This window comes from Acomys minous (assembly GCF_964271855.1).
Source record: "Acomys minous genome assembly, chromosome: 12".
Lineage (NCBI taxonomy): Eukaryota > Metazoa > Chordata > Mammalia > Rodentia > Muridae > Acomys > Acomys minous.
The window spans coordinates 105,776,744-105,797,640 of NC_140493.1; the positions used below are offsets into that span (position 1 = coordinate 105,776,744).

Sequence of the window (20,897 nt, forward strand, 5' to 3'; positions counted from 1 at the left end):
GGTCATTGAGCCAGTAGTGGCATTTAGCCCACTAGGGCTGGGCCGGGACCTGCTCACCACCATGACCAGACTAACCGTATAATAGCAGTCACGAAGTCAGCCATGGACCACAGCTGTGAGAGCCATTGCATCGGCTATTATAAGGCTGGTTATACAGTGACACGGTGACCATCATAACATCCCAGCATGGAAGGCGTCGCGTGGTGCCTGTGCTGATGTTGTGTCTCAAGCCCGCAGCACTGCTGGTCGCACAGAAGTCTTATCCTTGTAACTATGAACAGAGCATGCTAGGTGATAAGGGACTACAGGACTGGGCTATATATTTTCTACATGACACTTTTTATCCTATTTTCTCGTGTACTCTGTCTACTAATAAAAACCAAGGCGTGGTAAATTGGTGTGCCTCATTATGCTGGCAGTGGCCTCATCCATCTAGTGTTCATCATGTCTCTGGATTGAGTCATAAGGTCACGTCAACTGACTGACTTTGCTATTGATACTTGTGTAAGTTCACCCTTTCGTGTGCTCATAATGACAGAATTGTCAGGCATGCATTTCTCAGAACACATCCTGGAAATTAAAGAGTGCACCAGTACTTAGATGCAGAGGACTGCCTTGGCATAAGTCTGTCTGTCTGTCTGTCTCCCTCCTTCTCTCTGTCTCTCTGTCTCTCTGTCTGTGTCTGTCTCTGTGTCTCTGTGTCTCTGTCTCTGTTTCTCTCTCTCTCTCTCTCTCTCTCTCTCTCTCTCTCTCTCACACACACACACACACACACACACACTCTCCATACTGGTATAATTTGGTCACAAATTCCTCCAAGAACAAAGGTTTTCTGAGGTTGGCCATGAATGTAAACTCCTTTCTTTGAATTCAGGGTGAGAGTTTTTTGGCAGAACTTCTAATCGTATTTTCCTCTCAACTTGTGGAGTAAGTTTAGCCATTTCTCTGTCTGAAAACTGGACATTGTCACCCTACACACTGAGTTTGTAAAAGACCAGAAGTTCCCATCACAGAGCAGTCATCAGAGAGGCGTTGGTGGCCGTGTGTGTCTATTGCATCCTATGATCCTGAATGAGTATTCAGGTAGGAAGGTTAAAAAAAAAAAAAGTGGTGGAGACTTCCTGGTAGGCTGGCTGGATCTCCCTGACTGGCTTTGTGACTTTGTTTTTTTTTGTTTTTGTTTGTTTGTTTTGTTGTTGTTGTTGTTGTTATTGTTGTTTCTGAGCCAACCCACAAAAAAGTGTGTGACACTGAATGAATGATAATGCTTGCGGGGGGGCTGCACCTGCCAAATCCAGGCTCTCAGGATTACTACTGATCGTCATAAACCATGACAGACAGGCAGAAACATATTGAGGACAAAGCACAAATATTTCAATGAATGTATATATTGAATGAATATCTATTATCATCTGGCATGCTCTGCTCATGATTACAAGGACAAGACTTTTGTGCGACCAGCAGTGCTGTGGGCTTGAGACACAATATCAGCACAGGCACCACGCGACGCCTTCCATGCTGGGATGTTATGATGGTCACCGTGTAACTGTATAACCAGCCTTATAATAGCCGATGCAATGGCTCTCACAGCTGTGGTCCATGGCTGACTTCGTGACTGCTGTTACATGGTTAGTCTGGTCATGGTGGTGAGCAGGTCCCGGCCCATCTCTAGTGGGCTAATGCCACTACTGGCTCAATGACCATGGGCAGCATTAGCCTCCTTGGTTCCATTGTCTCCTCAGAGTGGTGCACAGTGATGGTCACCCTAGTGGGGTCCACGAGATTCTACAAGTCAAACCCCATACCCATTGGAACAGACATGTAATAAATGGTGATGTGAGGATTATATAAGTTTTCTGTCTCCATGTAGAACCAAGGGACAGATGGATGGCACCTGTGGAATGACACCTAGAATCCCCCAGATACTACTACACGAACACGCGTACACACACGCATGCACACATGTAAACCAGAAGAGTATCACCTGTGATGGGACAACCCAGTGGCAGGTGCCTCCAGCGTGAAGTCTTTGGAGCACGTCTAGGTCACATTGCCCAAAGGGGAATGTGTACAGGACAATCAAGGTTGAAAAATCCACATTGGGGGAAATTTGGTAAAACTCACTGGCACCGCACATATATCCATGCCAGTTAAGTCAGGGGGAAAAAAGACTCAAGAGAATGAGATGCCAAGTGTGGTCCTTGACTATGTCCTGCACTCAGTGAAAACTGAACAGCCACGAAAGACACTGGACTAGGGAAGGGGCTGTTGGCTGAAGCAGATGGACAAATCCAGATATGGACTATAAAGGCGGCAGAGCTGTATCCACGTTCCTTCTCCACCATGTCACAATTCTGTAGAAGAAGAGGTTGGCTTGGAGAAATATTACCCAATAGTGAGGCTATGCAAAGCCCACAATCTTTAGTTAAACCACTGAGCAAAAGCAGTGTGCATATATGCATGTGTATGGGGAGAGAGAAAGGGCCACCTGTGAGTGATGGGTAAATGTTAAGATGTGTGCAGGTGTTCATAGCATGACACCTACCATTTTCCTAAGACTTGACAATTTTCAAAATTGGAAGCATAAAACTCAGGGAAAAAAAAATCACCTGCTACAGCCCAGGCCCCCACTGGGCATGGGGTGGGGTGTAGTGGAAACAGGCAGCTTCTATCTGCCCATCGTCCTTTTCTTCAATCCTGCTAATGATCTTTGTCCTCTTTGACTACCTCATGGCTGGAGTGTGTGTGTGTGTGTGTGTGTGTGTGTGTGTGTGTGTGTGTGTGTGTGTGTGTGATGCCTCCTAAGCTATAGGGCACATGGCACAGGCCTGGCTGGCTATAGGGTGGCATGCTATTGCTCATTGTAATAGGTTGGAGTTTGCTCAATCAGACCCTTTTCGGGCAACTTTCTATGTAAAGCTTCTATGGAGATTTCTTCTACTCAAAATCAGGTAGCTGTATCTTCAACAAATGGTGCTGGTCTAACTGGATTTCTACATGTAGAAAAATGCAATTGGACCCATACTTGTCACCATGCACAAAACTCAAGTCCAAATGGATTAAAGACCTCAATATAAAACCAGAGACACTAAATCAGTTAGAAGAAAAGGTGGGGAAGAGCCTGGAACACATCGGCACAGGAGACAACTTCCTGAACAGAACACCAACAGCCCAGGCCTTAAGGTCAACAATTAATAAATGGGACCTCATGAGGCTGAGAAGCTTCTGTAAGGCTGGAGACACTGTCAAAAGAACAAAGCGACAGCCTACAAACTGGGAAAAGATCTTCACCAACCCTGCATCTGACAAAGGTCTAATATCCAAACTTTATAAAGAACTCAAGAAATTAAATGCCACCAAACCAAATAACCCAATTGAGAAATGGGGCTCAGAATTAAACAGAGAATTCTCAACAGAGGAATATCAAATGGCTGAGACACACTTAAAGAAATGCTCAACATCTCTAGTCATCAGAGAAATGCAAATCAAAACAACTCTGAGATTCCATCTTACACCCATCAGAATGGCTAAAATCAAACATTCAAGTGACAACACATGCTGGCGAGGATGTGGAGAGAGAGGAACACTCCTTCATTGCTGGTGGGAATGCAAACTAGTACAGCCACTTTGGAAATCTATCTGGTGCTATCTCAGAAAAATGGGAATAGGGCTTCCTCAAGACCCAGCTATTCCACTCCTAGGAGTATACCCAGAAGATGCTCCAGCACACAACAAGAAAATTTGCTCAACCATGTTCATAGCAGCCTTATTCATAATCGCCAGAACATGGAAACAGCCTAAGTACCCCTCAGTAGAAGAATGGATAAAGAAACTGTGGTACATATACACGATGGAATATTACTCAGCTATTAAAAACAAGGATTTTCCAAAATTTGTGGACAAATGGATTGAACTAGAAATGATCATAATGAGTGAGCTAACCCAGAAGCAGAAAGAGTCAAATGGTATATACTCACTTATTACCGGACACTAGCCCAAGGGACAGGTCCCATGAAAGTCTGCACCTACCAGGAAACGGGGATGGAGGTGAGGACATCCTATTGAGACTCTAGATGAGGAAAATACAGAGGATAGGCAAGTAGGGGGACCCAGAGGGTCCTAGAAACCTACAAGAAGAACATTATGATGGCTAGATCTGAGCCCAGGGATTCTGCTTGATCTAAGGCACCAACCATGGACAAAACGGGTAGTCATCATCAAACCCCTACCCAGATCTAGCCAAGGGACAGAACATTCTCCACAGCTAAGTGGAGACTGGGGACTGACTTTCACAGGATCTCTGGTGCCCCATATTTGGCCATGTCCCTTTGTGGGGGAGGCCCAATGGCACTCGGAAGAAGGATAGAGGACTACCAAGAAAAGACTTGATACCCTAGCACCATATTCAGGGGGAGGAGGTCCCCCACAGCCACAGTCATAGGGAAGGGGGATTGGGGTGAAAGTGGGAGGGAGGGAGGAATGGGAGGATGCATGGGATGGGATAGAAAATGAGATGTAATAGGAATTATTTTTAATTTTCAATAAAAATGTGTTAAAAAAAATCAGGTAGCTGTAACCTGCCACCCCTGAACTTCTCAGGGTCGCTCACTACGTGGGAAAGAAGCCTGAACCTAGAGGTAGGAATAGCAGAACGACCTATAGGGAAGAGGGCCAGGAGATGTCAGGCTCTGGGGTCTAAGATCCAAGGTCCCTGGAGTTATCAAGGTTGTGGAGGCTCTTGCCTCAGTCCCAGTGTCCTATATAAATGTATAGAAGCAAGGTATCACGGGATGTAATAGTCATAAAGGGCAGAGTGGGGGGGGGAGAGACATAGAGGGGGGGACAGGGAGACATAGAGGGAGGGGAGGGGAGGGAGGGAGAAAGAGAAGGGGGAGGAAGAGAGCAGGGGGAGAATGGGGGGGAAGAGAGGGAGGAAGGGGAAAGGAGGAAGGGAGGGAGGGAGAGAGGGGGGAGATAGAGAGATACGGATACACACACCACACACACACACACACACACACACACACACACACACACAGAGAGAGAGAGAGAGAGAATCAGACTTTCTGAATGTCACTTGGATGGCCCCAGGAAGGGCTGGGAGAGTTTGGACCAAGACAAGAGAAAAGAACATGCATGAAGTGTCTGAGGCCCATAAACTGTCCCGCTTACTGCAGGTCTACCCTAGATGGAACCAGCATGGGCCAGGAGATGCCACTGGAAGCCGGCCATGACGAGTGCTAAGGTCACACTGAGGAGCACAGCCCTAACTCACAGTCACAGCCAGCTTTTGATGAACCCACCACCCCACCAGGCTTCACACTCAAGTCTCTCATCGCCCCCGCACCACGAGAGCCGGCGTCCCCGCAGCGACGAAGCGAAGGGATGAGCTTCCCAAGTGGAAGCTCATTTATTTTCTACTGGATGACTTCCACCCAACGCAGCCATAAACTGGGACATTTGCATTCTCCCCACTGCTTTGTTTTCTAGAATTTGCAGAGCACAGTTAGCAGAGAGATTGCTAAGGATACACATTAAGGGAACAATTGCAGCGATCCTTTCTCCTTGAGAGGCAGGGTGGCGGGTGGAAAAGACTTGCGGCTCCGGAGTCTCACAGCTAATCTTTTTAAAAAATGTTTGTGTGTGAGTGCTGCGCGTGCATGTGTGCGTGGCATGGCAGGCGTGGAAGTCAGAGGACAACTTTTAGGAGCTGGGTCTCCCCTCCCGCCTTGTTTTGAAGCGGGGTCTTTCTGACTGTTTCTACCACTTCACTGTGTACTCCAGGCAAGCGGGACCCCCCACCCCACCCCCATCCCCCTGCTCGCCCCCAATTCTCCTGTCTTAATGCCCCACTTCGCTGTAGAAGGCTGGGATTGCAGATGTGCACCACCACATCTGGCTCTTGACGTGAGCTCTGGGAAACCTAACTCAGGTGGTCAGGTTTGTAAGTGCTTTTACCCACTGGGCTGTTTCGTTCCCAAGTTTTGGGGGTCAGCTTGCACAGCTGACTTTGGGTGAGGGAGCCCTCCCTCTAAACTGTGAAACCCACAGGCTTTGTTGGCAGGATCCAGTGACGTAACCCCAGAGTAAACATCACCATGCTGCCCCATGTGAGTCCTTTCTTCATTGACCATGATCATCACATCGTAACTGCCTGATGATGCTTTGGCTCTGTGTGTGCGCGCATGTGCATGTGTGTGTATTTGCACGTATATGTGTGTATGTGTATGTATGTGTGTATGTGTCTGTGTGTGTGTGTGTGTGTGTGTGTGTGTGTGTGTGTGTGTTTTGTTTTTTGAGACAGGGTTTCATCTCGTCCTTTTTAGCCTGGGCTGACCTAGAACTTGCTAAATAGCTCAAGGTGGTCCTGGACTCAATAGTCTCCTGCCTTGCCCTTAGGCTCTCATGGGCTGGGACTGTAGACCAGTGCAATGGCTGGCTACTATCTGCCATAGCTGGATCCTGACTGTTCCATAGATGATGCCACTGCCAAGATTTGGAAGGGCAGCCCAAGCTGTTGTTGAGCAAAGCTGATCCTTGACAGTGCTGTGGTCTTGAGGGGGATAGCTTAGTTGGCAAAATACTCACTGTGCCAACAACATGAGGACTGGACTTTCATGCTCAGGACTCATTTTTTTCCTTCTCCAAACCTGATCTGGTGGCATGTTCTTGTAATTCTAGGGCTGGGGAAGGAGAGACAGGTAGATCCCTAAAACTCACTTGCTGAATTGGTAAGCTCTGGACCCTTGAGACATCTGTTAGGCCACAGGTGATCCCACTAGCCTGCCTTCAGGGCTTATGTCGTCACCTGCCGCACCTGCCTGCCTTCCCAGCTATTATGACCTCTCTGTTCTTCCTCCCCTCTTTTCTTTCTCTCTCTCTCTCTGCCATGGATGCCTCCCTCCCTGCCCCTTCTCTTTCTGCTTTCATGACCCACCCCACTCATTCTATCTCTTCCCAGGCCCCCTCCCCCTTTCCCACAATAAACCTTCTTTATACCAGATCTGTTGTGTGGCGTGTAATCCCTCAGGGGGTACACCTTGGCATGGGGCCGCCATGGTGCCCCCACCACCCTATTATAAAACAACACCTGTCTCAGAAAACAAGGTAGATGGCACCAAAGGAAGAACCACTGAGGTTATCTAGCCTCCAGACACACATGAACACATGTGCACATCTACTTGCATGCATTCGTGCCTGTGTGTGCGTACACACACACACACACACACACACACACACACACACACACACACACACACACTGATCCTTGATCTGAACTCGGCCCTGCTGCTGAGTGACACCCACCTGTGCCTTGCCAGTACAGGGTACCACACAGAGGCTCTGACCCAGGAGGTAGGGAGCAAAGCAGGAGGCTGCTTCCAAACCAGCACTCACGCTATGCCCCTGGAAAGTTCTTGGTCCACCACTCAAGTATCTCAAGAGGATGTAGGGGCTTGTCACACACTGCCAACTGCTCCCAATAATGGTGGCAGACAGAGATGGCTCCCAGGTCCTTAAATAAAAGCCACCATGTAGGCTGCTTGGAGAGGTCCCTCTGGCCTCCTTGTAGGGGTGGGGTTTCATCTAGAATAGTTGGCAATGAAAGAAGGTCTCTTGCTTCCTGGTCCAGCGTTGTCCACCCAACCCCCACAGAGGGGATGATGGTCCTCCAGCCCTGGCCTCTCCTCCGTTGTTGGCTAGTGTGGTGACCCTGCACCAGCTGAGCCAGCAGAAGGTCACAGACTAAGAAAGGATGTCACTCCAAACTCATAATAGAAGGGATGGACAGATGCTCTGGTAGCGAGTCCCCCTCTTCTCATTTGCATTCCCTTCCCTGGTGACAGATTTGTATCAGTCCCCAGGGCAGGACAATCTTGTTTCCCCAACAAAACCGATTATGCACATCGGGCTTGGGGATTAATCACAGGCAAGGGGCTGGGAGCCAATCAGAAAGGCAGAGATGGCAGGACAAGGGTGGGAGGAAGGGGGTACCGCCGGCTGCTCCGCAAGGCCAGAAAGTAAACAGCGGCTGGGGGAAGGTCCCTCAGATCTGCTGCAGGTGACAAGGTCACCTGTGCCAAGCCCCTGTTCTCACTTCCAACTTGTTCCCACTCAGCCAGAGGAAAGGGAAGAGTCACCAAGTCAGGACCAGTTCCCTTCATGTCCCATATGCACTATCTCCTGAAGAGATGTCTTCTGTGCTACTGAGCCCCTGATTGCTGCAAGTCCTATTCCATCGAATGCAGCCTCCCCAATTACAACTTTCTAGAGATAGTAGGGTTCTTTTCAGAGGGCAGGTGAGGAAGACCCTGGTTACATCTTCAGCATCATTTCTGTTCCATCTAGTCATATGGGTAGCACCCAGGCCTGGCCCTCAGCCATCCCGTGTAGGCATCACTAGGATTAGATGCTACTTCCAGAGCAGGGCAATTCCAGCTTTGCAGGAGTATTATAACATGAGAGACTGTGGCCCACGTTTGTACCCAAGTCCCCTGGCCTTCCTTGTCTGGCTCCGGGCGGATGACAGGGGATGACTTGCCTGTACTCCAGCGAGAACCTGGTCAGCTCCCGGTGGTTGTGTAGCCACTTGAACTCCAGAGGCCAGCTGCCCTCAGCCATGCAGGTGAGCACCAGGCGGTTCCCCTCCAGATGTACCTGCGTGCGCACCGGCTCCGTCTTGAAGTACGGTGGTACATCATCTGCGGGAAGGATACAGGGTACAGAGCCATCAGTTAGCACTTGCTCGGCCTCATGTGGTGGTCCCCATTGAGCACCCGGGGCAGACAGAGCAGGGGCAGTTGGGTAGCCTGCCCAAGGCCATGGAGCTGAACTTAGGTCAGTCTGACTCCAGGCCTCGTGTTCAGCATGGATTTTCCTCACCAAACAGGCAAAGCCTTGCCTGCGTCCTCGGCTTCACGCTAGCCAGCCCCTGGCTCTGTTCCAGCCTCCCCAACTCTCATCACTTCTGAGTGTTTTTTTTCTCCCCTCTTGCTGGGTTGGGGTGGGGGGTGGAATCCTGTCTGCTTCTCATTTTTTGCTTCTGGATTTTAAACCTCCATGAAAGAAGGAAAGGGTGTCCACTGGGGCTCAGCCATGAGGAAAACATAAAGTCTGCAGTGCTGGGAAGATGGCTCAGTTGTGTGGGTATGAAGACCCAAGCTCCAATCTCCATCACGCGCTCACACACAAAAAAACCAAACCCTTCCAGGCTTTGTCATGCATACCTATAACTCCAGCACTGTTGGGGGACAGAGACAAGAGGACCCCTGGGGCTTGCTGGACGCCAGCATAGCTCCAGCTTATTGAGAGGCCCTGTCTGAGGAGGATAAGACAGGGAGAGACAGCGGGACATCCCATGTCTTCCTCTACCCTCCGTGTTCGTGCATGAGTGAGTACACCTGCTCACATACCCGTGCATACACAACCCACACACATACATACAAACAGAAAAAAAAAAACCTCACAGAACTGAGGTGAGATAAGCTTCAAGTGATTGGGGGGGCCCTCCCTTCCTCCTTCCTGAAGCTGGAAATACCTCAGAGTCAGAGTCTGTGCAGTGAGCCTTCCACCACCAGGCTGCTGGCCCCCAGCCAGCTAGCCAGCCATCCTGCCTGCCTCAACCTCCCCATTCTACCTACTCAGGCAGTGGACTTCTGAAGGAGAGATAAACCTGTTTTTTTTTTTTTTTTATGATGCCAAGTGTGGGATCAGAACGGTCTGTGAGAAAGCAGGTGAGGTTAATCCACTAGAAGACCAACCACACCTCATGCGGGAGCTTGATTGTTGCCAGCTGAAAAGACCCCGTAAACAGACTCTGGGAGGAGATATATAAATGAGCCCAGAACTGGAGGCGGGGCCTTTTGGAGACTTCGGATAGATTTGGCTGTTCATCGCTGCACTTCGAGATGCTCTTAGAGAGAACTGCTCGAGGGAAGGCTTTGGGGCTCCAGCTCCTGCTGAGGTTTCTGGGTTCTGGTTACTCCGGGTTCCAGCAGAAGAAATCCTGCTGATTACGCCAGGAGAATTGTTCCTCTGAACTGATATCCTTACGGTTGTGTTATTGTGTTCCTTAATCCTCATTTCCTATGGTTTTGGTTAGTTGGGTTATAAGTGACGTACGTTCGGTTAACAAGTTGTAATAAAATATATTGGTTAAAAAAATCGAGCCTACAGACTTCCTTGCAGAATCACTGCACCTGCCTGTGCAGCCACACAGAGCATGAGAGCTCAAAGCTCCTTCAAAAGGATCGATGTTGCTTCATTCTTCATACTCAGATTTGAGAGAAATCAAGCCTTTTGCCCTCTGGCCAGTGAGGAAGAGCACAGAACTGAGGAGTGGGGTTGGACCAGGGTGATGAGGGAAGGCTGGTGAGGCGGAGGAGGGGGAGAAGCCCTCCTAGCCTGCCTTTGCATCAGCATCCTTTGGGGTGGGGTAAGGCTGTGGGCAGATGTCAACATCTAGTAAGACCATCCATTGAAGTTCTAGTCCTCACAGGTTCTTTTTTTTTCTAGAAGGTTCCACATATGTTCATTTGATCCTCATGTTGATCTCATGACTCCAGGCAGAAATGATGTATATTTTAGAAAGGGCAGGGTCAACTCTGATCTTTGGAACCTGTTGGAAATGACACAGCAGAGGAAATTGCCACCACAGAGCTGGCCACTCCCTTCCTCAGGGAAGCCGGGCTACCTCTCCAACGGTAGCTGGGCCAGGGCTTAGAGGAGTGGATAAGTACAAGGTCACTCAGAGATTTTTGCCCTGGCCTGGGTGTCAACAGCCCGAGGTAGCATGCAGTGAGTGACTTTCTACAATTAACCTAGAGAGACCCCAAAGGCCTACTCAGGACCTTCCCCACACCACTTAGGGGCAGATATGGGGGTAGATCCCACGTGAGTCCCAAGGGCTTAGAGGCACACAGCAAGTTGCCAGCAGGGCAGCCTGGGTGTCCGGACCTCCAGGCCAGTGGCCGGGCTCTAGCAGCATTTGCCGACCTCTGTCTCGTATTCATGCCATGGCTGGCCAGCTGTGTGTCAAGGGCGAACACTGGCTCTTCAGAGTCTCGGTGTCTCCATTTGTCCATACAGAAGAGAAACAGCAGGCACAGGCTGGATGAAATAATGATTGTCACAAGGTTTGCTGGCCCAAGCCTTCCTCTGGGGACAGATGCTCTGCACAGGGTCATCTGTTTCTATGTGTGTTGGGGGTGGTCTGTGGCAGGGATGGGCACTGACATCCTCGGTGCTGGCTTGGGTCACCATTCATGCTCCCCCGAGAGGTTAGAATTGGAAGGGACCAAAGGAGAGGAAGAGGAGGGAAGGCACGAAGTGTCAGGGGCTGGAAAGGGGTGTTCTAGACCCCTCTGCACACCAGGTCGGGGCCCCAGGGTGCCTGGTCCTGATTCTCCTTTCACCCTCAGGTCTAACCAGCATGGGACATTCAATGCCCGGTTCATCTTTTGTTTCCAAGTCTCACTTGGGCTCAAGAACTGATTTATACACCAGGAAAAGTTACAATAGGCTCTTGGGGACCAATCAACTGGCCCTACTCCGTAAGGAGCACCCCTAAACCTTATAACCTCGTACTCTATTCATCTACCCAATTGTATGAGTGCATAAATTGCAGTTTGGGGGAGGGGCTCCTCCTTGAATTCCTGCCCCAGAGAACAAGCCTGAGGGAGGATCGGAGAGCAGGAACCACTCAAGGCCTCTCTGTGCTCATCCCCTTCGCCTCCTTTACAGCCGTCCTGCGAACGGTCTGCCCAAAGAGTAGTGGAGGAAGCTGGGAACACAGGTCAATTGGTAGCGTGCTCGCCTGGCATGCAGGAGGCTCTGGGTTTGATCTCTATGAGTGTACAAATCAGGCATGGTGACGCACGCCTCCCCTCCCAGCACTCAAGAGGTGGAGGCAGGAGGCTCAGCAGTTCAGGGGCAGCCTTGACTACATAATAGGTAATGAGTGAGGCCGGCCTGGGCTACATGAGACCCTATATCAGCAGCAGACTGAGCAGCTGAAGGGGTGCCTCTTTTGGATCACCAAAGCCTAGTCCTTCCTGAGGTGCTGTACCTCTGGCTGGATAAAGAGAAGCCGGTGGGTACCTGTTTGCCGGGAGGGTGACTTGCCACCTCAGGAGGCAGCTCTCAGCTTAACAAATGGGCACATTCTCACTTCAAAGGCGCATTTATAGTCTCCAGCAGCTTTCAAGAGCCCTTTGAATCGCGCTTTTAAAAAACCCTCTGTTTGAGGCTGTCACCGCTCGTTTGTTTTAAAACAATAACATTCCTAGCCCTGTGTGATTAAATCCCTTCCTTGGATGTGGGCTGACTCAGAGCCAGCACTGAGAGGAGGAGGAGGAAGAAGAGGTGGAGGAGGAGGAGGAGGAGGAGGAGGAGGAGGAGGAGGGCAGTGGGTGTGTTTGCACACACATGTGATGCTCTGCACTAGATGTTTGGTCTCTGTGGGCCTGCTCGCGGACCACTTCCTCCGGTACTGAATTTGCTAGCTCACTGCCCAGGCCCCAGGAGTGAAAAACCTGGGCAAATGCCTTGTGATCTGATGGTTTGATTCCAGTGGCTGCTGGAGATAATGGCCGTGGGGGGGCAGTAGGTGGGGGAGAGACGGGGTGGGGGTGGGGGAAGAGACCCTGCTTGAGCACCTGCTGGGTACCAGGTCCAGCCTTGGTCCTCCCCAGCCCTCCTCTCACGTTATCCTCCTGAGGTTACACAGAGGGACTGAGGCTCCTCTCCCCAGGCCACTGTTCTGAGGTCACCCTTGCTCTAGAGCTCCTCCTGGGAAGGAGGCTCCATTCAAAGGAAACTTCGGGAAGTGTCCCAGTGCATCTGGAAGCAGATACCAGCTGGGAGTTGGGGTGTGGTCCCAGAAGGCTGGCTGGCTGTGAGAGAGTGTGAGCTGTGTTTGTGTGTGCATACGCATGCGTGTGTACATATATCAGTGTATATATGTTCACATGTGTCCCTGACATGTCTGTGAGTGTCTGGGCACACCTGTCCCCTCCCTGCATATCTGCACATGAACATCTGTCTCACGTTTGTACTGTGAGTTCCCAGGATCGTAGAGACCATAGACTTTGGAAGTCGTTTACTCTCCACACCTCTCTTTCCTTAGCTGTGAGATGGGGACATGTTTACCATGAAGAGTAAATCAATGAGCACAGAACACTAATTAAATAAAGTAATAAACACAGACCAGAAGCTGCCACACGCCTAGGAAGGGACGGCTATTGCTCCTACCAGTCGCATATATGGATGGGCACACCGTGCTGGAGAGAAACTGGCACACTCCGTTAGCAGAGGCTGGTAGGCCCCCTCTGCTTTTGTTTTCAGGTGAGGCAGTATAGTACTCAACCTGAGGACTTTACGTACCCCACAGCCCTCTGAGCCACCTGCAGTGAGTAGGGAACCTATGCACAGAGAATTCTGGGTAAATAAAGCCAACACTGTGAGCATGTCCTTCTCCTAAACCCTTCCTCGTTTTGAAGCCCCTTCAATTTTTATTAAAATATTTAAATTGATGGTTATGGTGATGATCACGTGAGTGTGTGTGTGTGTGGGGGGGGGGCAGGGGTTCATGTGCCACAGTGCACATGGCATGGAGGAGAAAGGAAAACTTGTAGCAGTCGTTTTTTCACCGTGGGCTCAGGAGTCAAACTCGCCCGTCGGGCTTGTAAGACAAGAGCTCTTACCCACTGGTCCACTTTGCCTCTGCCGCCGCCCGGCCCCCAAAAATAGACTGAAAACTGGGCCTAGAGATATGGCTCAGCAGTTAAGAGCGTGTGCTGCCTTTGCAGAGGACGCGAGTTTAATTCTTGTCATTCACGGACAGCTCATAACTGCCTGTAACTCCAGCTCCAGAGGGGGCTGATGCTTCTGGATCCTGGGGTACCTGCACTCACACGCACGTACATAACAGACACATACTTAAAATTAAAAAAAATTTTTTTTAAAGCTAAAAGCAAAGCAAAACAGAAAACCTTTTTTAAGAAGTCTGGACAAATGGGAGGGGGCTGGGGGAGTGGCGCCTAGCCTGCCTAAGTGTCAGGTGAGGCTGTGATCACTTAAATAGTGCGGTATTTATGAATACTCTGATGAAGGAATGGTCTTGGATTCTAGAACTAACTGCAAATACATAGCAGGGGCTCTTATTGTATGATGAAAGCGGCATTCCAAGTCAAGGCAGAGTGGGGGGGGTGGGGAGGTGGTGGACAGGATCAATTATTCAGCACGAGGCTTTGGAACAGCCAGGGAGCCATGTGGGAATAAAATATAAAATTGAATATCCTCCTCACACTTTACCTCAAAATAAATGCTGCAGAGATTGATGTTTTAAACATGAAAACGAAATTCTAAAAGAACTGGGGGCTGGAGGTGGGGGGGGGGAATGAAATCACAAAAAATTTAAAAATACACAATTCTGGCGGAGTTAAGCTCCTGCCAAGTACTTTCTAAGTACCACGAGCACTCCAGACGGTCAGGAGACAGACGATGCCTTCAACGCCGCGAAAATTCTTCAGAGGGAAGAGAAAACCCACATAGCAAAAGCAGCAACAACACATGACAGACCGGGGGAAGATATTCGAGACACTTATCACAAAGATCTAAGTGTCCTAACCAAAAAATCATTCTCATCCGGGAACAGTATCACAAACACCTTTAATCCCAGCACTCGGGAAGTGGAGACAGGCAGAGCTCTGAGTTCGAGGCTAGCCTGGTCTACCGAGTGAGTTCAATCCAGCCAAGGCTACGTAGTGTGTTCTTGCCTCAAAAACTGTTTTTGTAAATCCATAAGGTTAAACAAGCAGCATCAGAGGGTAAGGGCTGCGGATGGTTCAGGAACAATGACAGCGTGTGAGGCTGCTTGACCTCATGTAGTAGGTAAACCAAGTCACAGCAGGATACTCTCCTCCCCACTGGCCAAGGTGTGGCAGTGTGAGTCCTAGTGGGCTGGCACACAGGGAACAGGGGCCCACAGGGGCACATCCCTCATGGGCCTGGGACCTGGTTTGTGTCACCTCTGGAGTCAGAGCCCTCCCCTTCTTCCAGCTCTGCAAAGGCAGCGCCACTTACAGGCGTGGCGAGAGGGCAGCATCTCAGAGCTGCGATACTGGGAGTTTTGAAACACCTGCAATCTGCTGGGCACCAGGTGAAAGGCTGAACATATTTCCAGCGCGGGACTTCTCCATAACAGGTGACCCCAGAGCACCTGTTGAGAGCCGCTATTGAGTAACAAGTGTCACCTACAGAATCTACTATTCCTTGTACAGAAGTTGTCAAAAATCTTATTTATTTGTACACAGGGTTTTGTGTAGGTCCAACTGGCCTCAAACTTGCTCTGTTGCCTAGGACAACCTTGAACTTCTAAGCTTTTTGCTTCTTCCTCTACGGTGCTAGGGTTGTAGGCAGATACTGCCATGCCTGGATTATGTGGTACGGAGAACTGTGGGCTTTGAGCAATCAAACCAATTGAGCTCCAGGGTCCAGCCCTTTAGGTATTAAAGATGTATTTGCTGCGTAGCTATGGGCTTTTTCTAGGGAGTGAAACATTTAAGAAAACTGATGGGTGGTGGCTATCTTGTGAGTATGTGACTATGTGTGTCCTGTGTGTCTGCAAATGTGCATGTGTGTGTGTGCGTGTGTGCGTGCGCGCGTGTGCACGTACATGTGCTATCCCTTCACTCTCTCTACTTCTGTCACTTCTATGCTGTGGATCCCCACGTACGTTGCTCGCCCGTGACCAGACGTATGCATCTATGAACACTCATGAGTGTAGACAGCAGTTATGGGTCAGCCACGCTGGGGACTCAGGAAGAACAGGCCCTCTGTGTGTGATTGAGGGATGTCACACAGCTAGGGGCATCCCTGCTCATGACAGCCTGAATCCCATGGATGATCTGCTGCCTGCAGAGGCTGGCAAGAGGTCTTAGCACTGACTTCCTTCTAATTTCCAGTAACAGGTCAGGAGGCCCTGACTGCCTTTTTTTTTTTTTTTTTGACATTGCCACTAAATACCCCCATTGTCACCCTTAGATGCTAGGCTGCAAGCTAAATAGCTCCACACAGAAGCTAATCTCAACATAAACCGCCCCCTTCCTCTAGCCCCTCTGGGACATAATATCATCTTTCTCCTGATTGGCCAGACTCCCTCTGCCTCATCTTTTGGGGTGGGGGGGGCTTTTACTTCCCAGCCTGGCCTGGGAATCACACCTCCCATGGAGCCCTTCCTGCTGGGGTGAAGGCCTCTGCCAGGCTCCTAATTGGCCAAAGGACATTCCCCCCTGCCCTTCAGAGCAAGTTTCAAAAGCCACTGAAAAGGGACAAATTCCCTTCCAGACTTGAAATGCCTTCAACTCATTCTCCCTTCCAGGTTCTTAATGAGAGCCCAGGCAAGCCAGCAAAGGAGCAGGGGACCCAGGGACCCCAGAGGGCCTGGAAAGCGATAGGAAACTGTGCTTCTGAGACTCACAAATTTCTCTCTTGCATCTCCTGGTCAGTCAGGTCAGTCCTTCTCTCCTGGATGACTCCATAGCCCTCCCCACCCCCTGCCGAGGAGGGCTGCCTGCCTTGGAAGACTGCATGCACGGAACCAGGCTGGCTAGTACCTGAGGGAGGCCCAGGGAACCTTAAGCCTCACCCTGCCCCCTGGACACAGACACACCCCTGCACACCCCCCCCCCCACCACCACTATAGTCTATGGTTTTAAGCTACCTCAGATGGGTAAAAGCAGGCTAGGTTTGCATAGTCTTTGTGGGGGGTCTTTCCACAACACCTGTGACTCCACAGGCTTAGAAGCCCTGATATTTATATGCCGGCTGGGGAGGGGCTACCAAGGCTGGGCTCAGTTGGGGTAGGGAGCTCAGGGAACAGAAATCATAGCTCAAGAGGAGGTTGCCAGGGATCTGCTAGTCCCTGCTCTCTGGCAGAATGTTTTTTTTTTTGGGGGGGGGTACATAGTGTAGAGGAGGCACAACAGTGTTCTCTGCACAGGACTCAGACTCCCAGCTGTTTTTTCTCTTCCACTCCCATGTCTGGCGCACCTGCCTGTCCACTCCTGCCCCACCTGAGGCAGGGCCTAGAACACCCTGCGCCCCTCCACTGTCCTGATGCTGGCCCATAAATGAGACGCTGATCAACGCCCCTCCCTTGCCTTCTTGCAGACGCCTGGTCCCACTTCACCCCTTGCTGCCTGCCTGCCAAGTGCTTCATTAGCTGGGAAAACAGGCTTTTGCCCTCCTTAATCTAATCCTTGCCAGTGACCTTCAGGAGCCTGCACCTTCTGACGCTGGGAGCCTGGGAGGGTGCGACAATCAATTCTGCCTTGGCCTCCACAGCTGCAGCCGGATGAATTTCTCGCTCAGAAAAGCATGTTCAAAAGCATCTAATGGAACGGATCATCAATTTGTTTGAATACACATCTAATCTGATTAAGGGGGGAGCCCCCGGCCACTAAGGCAGCCAGCATAACCTAGCCTCGACACAACCCTGGGAAACTGTAAGTGGGGTAGCAGGGCTCCAGTTAGGAGTGTGTGTGTGTGTGTGTGTGTGTGTGTGTGTGTGTGTGACCCTGTCACCCAGCAGGCTCCCTCAGGCTGGGCCCATTGTACAGCCAGCCAAAAGATGACACAGAGGAGAATGAATATTGAGGATGCCCGAGGGCTAGGCTGGTGGCTCTCGGTTGTCAACAGCTCCAGCGCTGGGTACAGGGCCTCGGGATCCATATGATGTTCTGGAGGCACCTTGTGAGTGAATGACCAGGCCTGGGAGGTGATAACGTTATCTCCAGGACAGGATTAATTGATGGCTGTCCCGGGTTGAAGAGTGGCACCCCTCTCTCCCCTGAGAAGCGCCTTCCAAGAGCATCAGAATGTGATCTTACTTGGAAACAAGAGTCATTGCTGATGGGATTAATGAAGATAAAACCACCCTGGAGTAAACCGAGCTCTGTGCGATGGGTGCTGTTGAAAGGCACTGTGGCTCAGGCCTGGTGGCACAGGCCTACATATTAATTAGTTTTCAGTTGTTGCGATAAAATGCCATGACCAAACACAACTTAAGGGTTCATTTCAGCTTCTGGTTCCAGGGGGGAAAAAGTCCATCTTGGCAGGAAAAGCAAGGCAGCAAGAACAGGAAGTAGAGTGATCACATCTTTATCCCCACACGGGAAGTAGAGAGGGAGAGGGAGAGGGAGAGGGAGAGGGAGGGAGGGAGGGAGAAAGAGAGAGAGAGAGAGAGAGAGAGAGAGAGAGAGAGAGAGAGAGAGAGAGAGAGAGAAAACAGGAAGTGGGGGAAAGCTATAAACCCTCCAAGCCCACCCCCAGTAATGAACTTCCTCCTGCAAGTCTCTACCTCTTAAAGGTTCCCCAACCTTCCCAAACCCACCATCTGGGGACCAAGTGCTGAAATACATGAGCCTGTGAGGCCACTTTTCTTTCAAACCCTTTCTCTTTCAAGTCTATGATGCCAGCCACTCAGGAGGCTGAGACAAGGGGATAAAAGGTTCAAAGCCCGCCTGGGCAACTTGGAGGAAGCCTGTCTCAATGGATAAATAAGTGACTAAATGGGCTAGGGTCACAGCTCAGTGGTGGAGCGCTGCCTAGGATGTGCAAGGCCTTACACTCAATCCTCAGTGCACACTAAACGGTGTCACAGTATTGTGGTATGGACAGGAAATGTCCCGCCAAGAGGCAGGCACATCCAGAGGTGGGGGGGGGGGTTTGAGGGCGTGACTGGCTCATGAGGGCTCTCCTTCATGAGTTGCTTAGAGCACTGTTAGACTCTAATGGAAACAGGTATCAGGACGCAGTGGAAACGGCATCATTGTTGGAGGAAGTGGGTCACTGGTGGAGGGGGGCGTGCTTTTGAAAGACACACTTTGTCTCTGGCCCCTTCCTTCTCATCCCTGCCTTGCTTCCTGCTCACCATGAGGGGAGCAACTCAGAGGTCCCACAGTCCAACAGCCGTGATGTTCAGCCTTACTCTCCTTACAGCGGAGCCAAGCAACCAATGGATGAAACTACAGACGTGATGTGCCAAGGTGAATCTTTCCCCCTAAATCTGCAGGATGTGTCACACTGACAGTCTGACCACCACAAGAGCAGAAGAAACCCAAGGGTTGAGCATCTTGGGAAGGAGAAGGCCACGCGGAGACAAGCAGAGACTAGGCTGCTAAATCCACAAGGCAAGAAGAGCACCAGGCTTTGCCGGGGAAGCCAGCAGGGGCGGGCAGTAGGAAAGACTCTTCTCCCGCTAGCTGTCGAAGGGGCCAGCAGCTTGCCTGTAGACTCTGTGCTCGAGAACCATGGCAATATGTTTCATGGCATTCAATGTGTAGGACTTTGTCATGGCCAATCTAGGAAACTCACATAATGCCTCGAGGCAACTTGTGTCTGTTATCCCACCGAGAGTAGCATGGCAGGGGCCAAGAGTCCTGGGAGAGCTGCTCCAGATAGCATGCGGCCCTGCCCCAGGGCATTGGACAATTCTGGTCTATGCCACAAGGATCCCTTTCATTCTTTCTTTGCTGGGAAAACTCCTTACGAGATCCACCCCATAAAACTCAACGCAGTGCTCTCTCTAACCCTCCTGAGATCTCATCTGTAAGCCTCGGACTTCGGAGGATACCTCCCCTGCTATAGCTCTGCAGGGTGACTCTCGGGCCAGCGTGTCACCCACTAGAAGGCAGGCTGGCGAATCCCTGACCTTCCCACACCCAGAGCCAGGCACTAGCCTGAATGAAGGAAGTCCCAGGTGACTTGTTGCAGGCCTGGGTACTATAGTGTTCCTCTTGGGGACTGGCCAGCTCAGAAGATCCTTACGCATTCCTCACCAGCTCAGCCATGGCAGGATCTGAGTAGCAGTGGACCTTCCTGAGCACTGAATTAGGACTGCCTGGGTTCAGTTCCAGTGGGCACTGACATTCCCTAGCCATGTGACCCTGGGCATGTCTCCTCTCCTGGAAACTGGGGGTGATACCTGTAGCTGGTGAGAGGGACCAGAGCTCTGACTAAGGCTTGGCTCAGACAAGGCACCGGTGAAAAGGAGGCCACTGTTATTCTTAAACATCGCTTGGCATCGCAGCCAGAACCTTCTACCCTGAACCTCACAGGTAAATAACGTCAGAGCAGGCCCAGCCTAGTGTGGAAAAAAAATGATTTTCATTCCCCACGGGTTTATTTTGTAATTAACAGGAGCAGGGAGCCCTTCTCCTGCTTCAGCCAGAGGGTTCAGAGATTAAACTTATATCATTGATTAGGATGTTTTCTGCCTAACGGTTCTATTATCATGTCAGTGTATTTAGATTCATTTGAGCCATAAAACACCAGTAATAAAAATGTTCACTAACTCCAGGAATTTCCTCTCGCGAAACTCGATCGTGTTGCCTGGACCACACACCTGTCCTCCTCGGTGACCTCAGTGCAGGGCGGCACTCTTGGAGCAATTCTCCAGTTATACAGTAGGGACCCAAGAGCTTCAGAAATCAACAAAGGGTTAGCAGTAGGGCTTAGCTGCCTCCATATCCAGGGCCTCTGTGACTTGACCCCACCCTGGCTCTGTCACTCTCTCAGGTGACGTTGCCCTAAAAGGTTCCTTGCAGGTGAGTTTTGTCACCGCATGGGTACCAGTCCCCAGATGACCTACTGAGTCAGGAGACTGGGATGACAGAGGGACTCTGGCTTCCCACAGGCCAGAAAGATGCTTTGGAGAGCCCAAATCCCACAGTTCTCAGGAGGCCACCCCATTGGCTGGTGAGAGCATCTAGACACGGGACACGCAGAGGGCTGCATCTGGAGAGGAATGGGCTGAGCCTGGCTGGCAGTTTCCCAGAAAGAACCCCGCATTTCTTCAGCTTGTCCACCCCCAAAAACAGGATCTTCATCTAACAAGA

General features: G+C 50.6%; 1 protein-coding gene across 2 annotated transcripts in view; it reads right to left on the minus strand.

Annotated features, from left to right (window-relative positions):
• SDK2 (sidekick cell adhesion molecule 2) overlaps positions 1 to 20,897 on the minus strand; it is a 286,136-nt gene that overhangs the window by 151,096 nt on the left and 114,143 nt on the right. For both annotated transcript variants that reach the window (XM_084750571.1, XM_084750570.1), the window contains exon 2: positions 8,540 to 8,699. In XM_084750571.1, the coding sequence (XP_084606697.1) occupies positions 8,540 to 8,699 (160 nt within the window). The remainder of the gene's footprint in view (positions 1 to 8,539; positions 8,700 to 20,897) is intronic.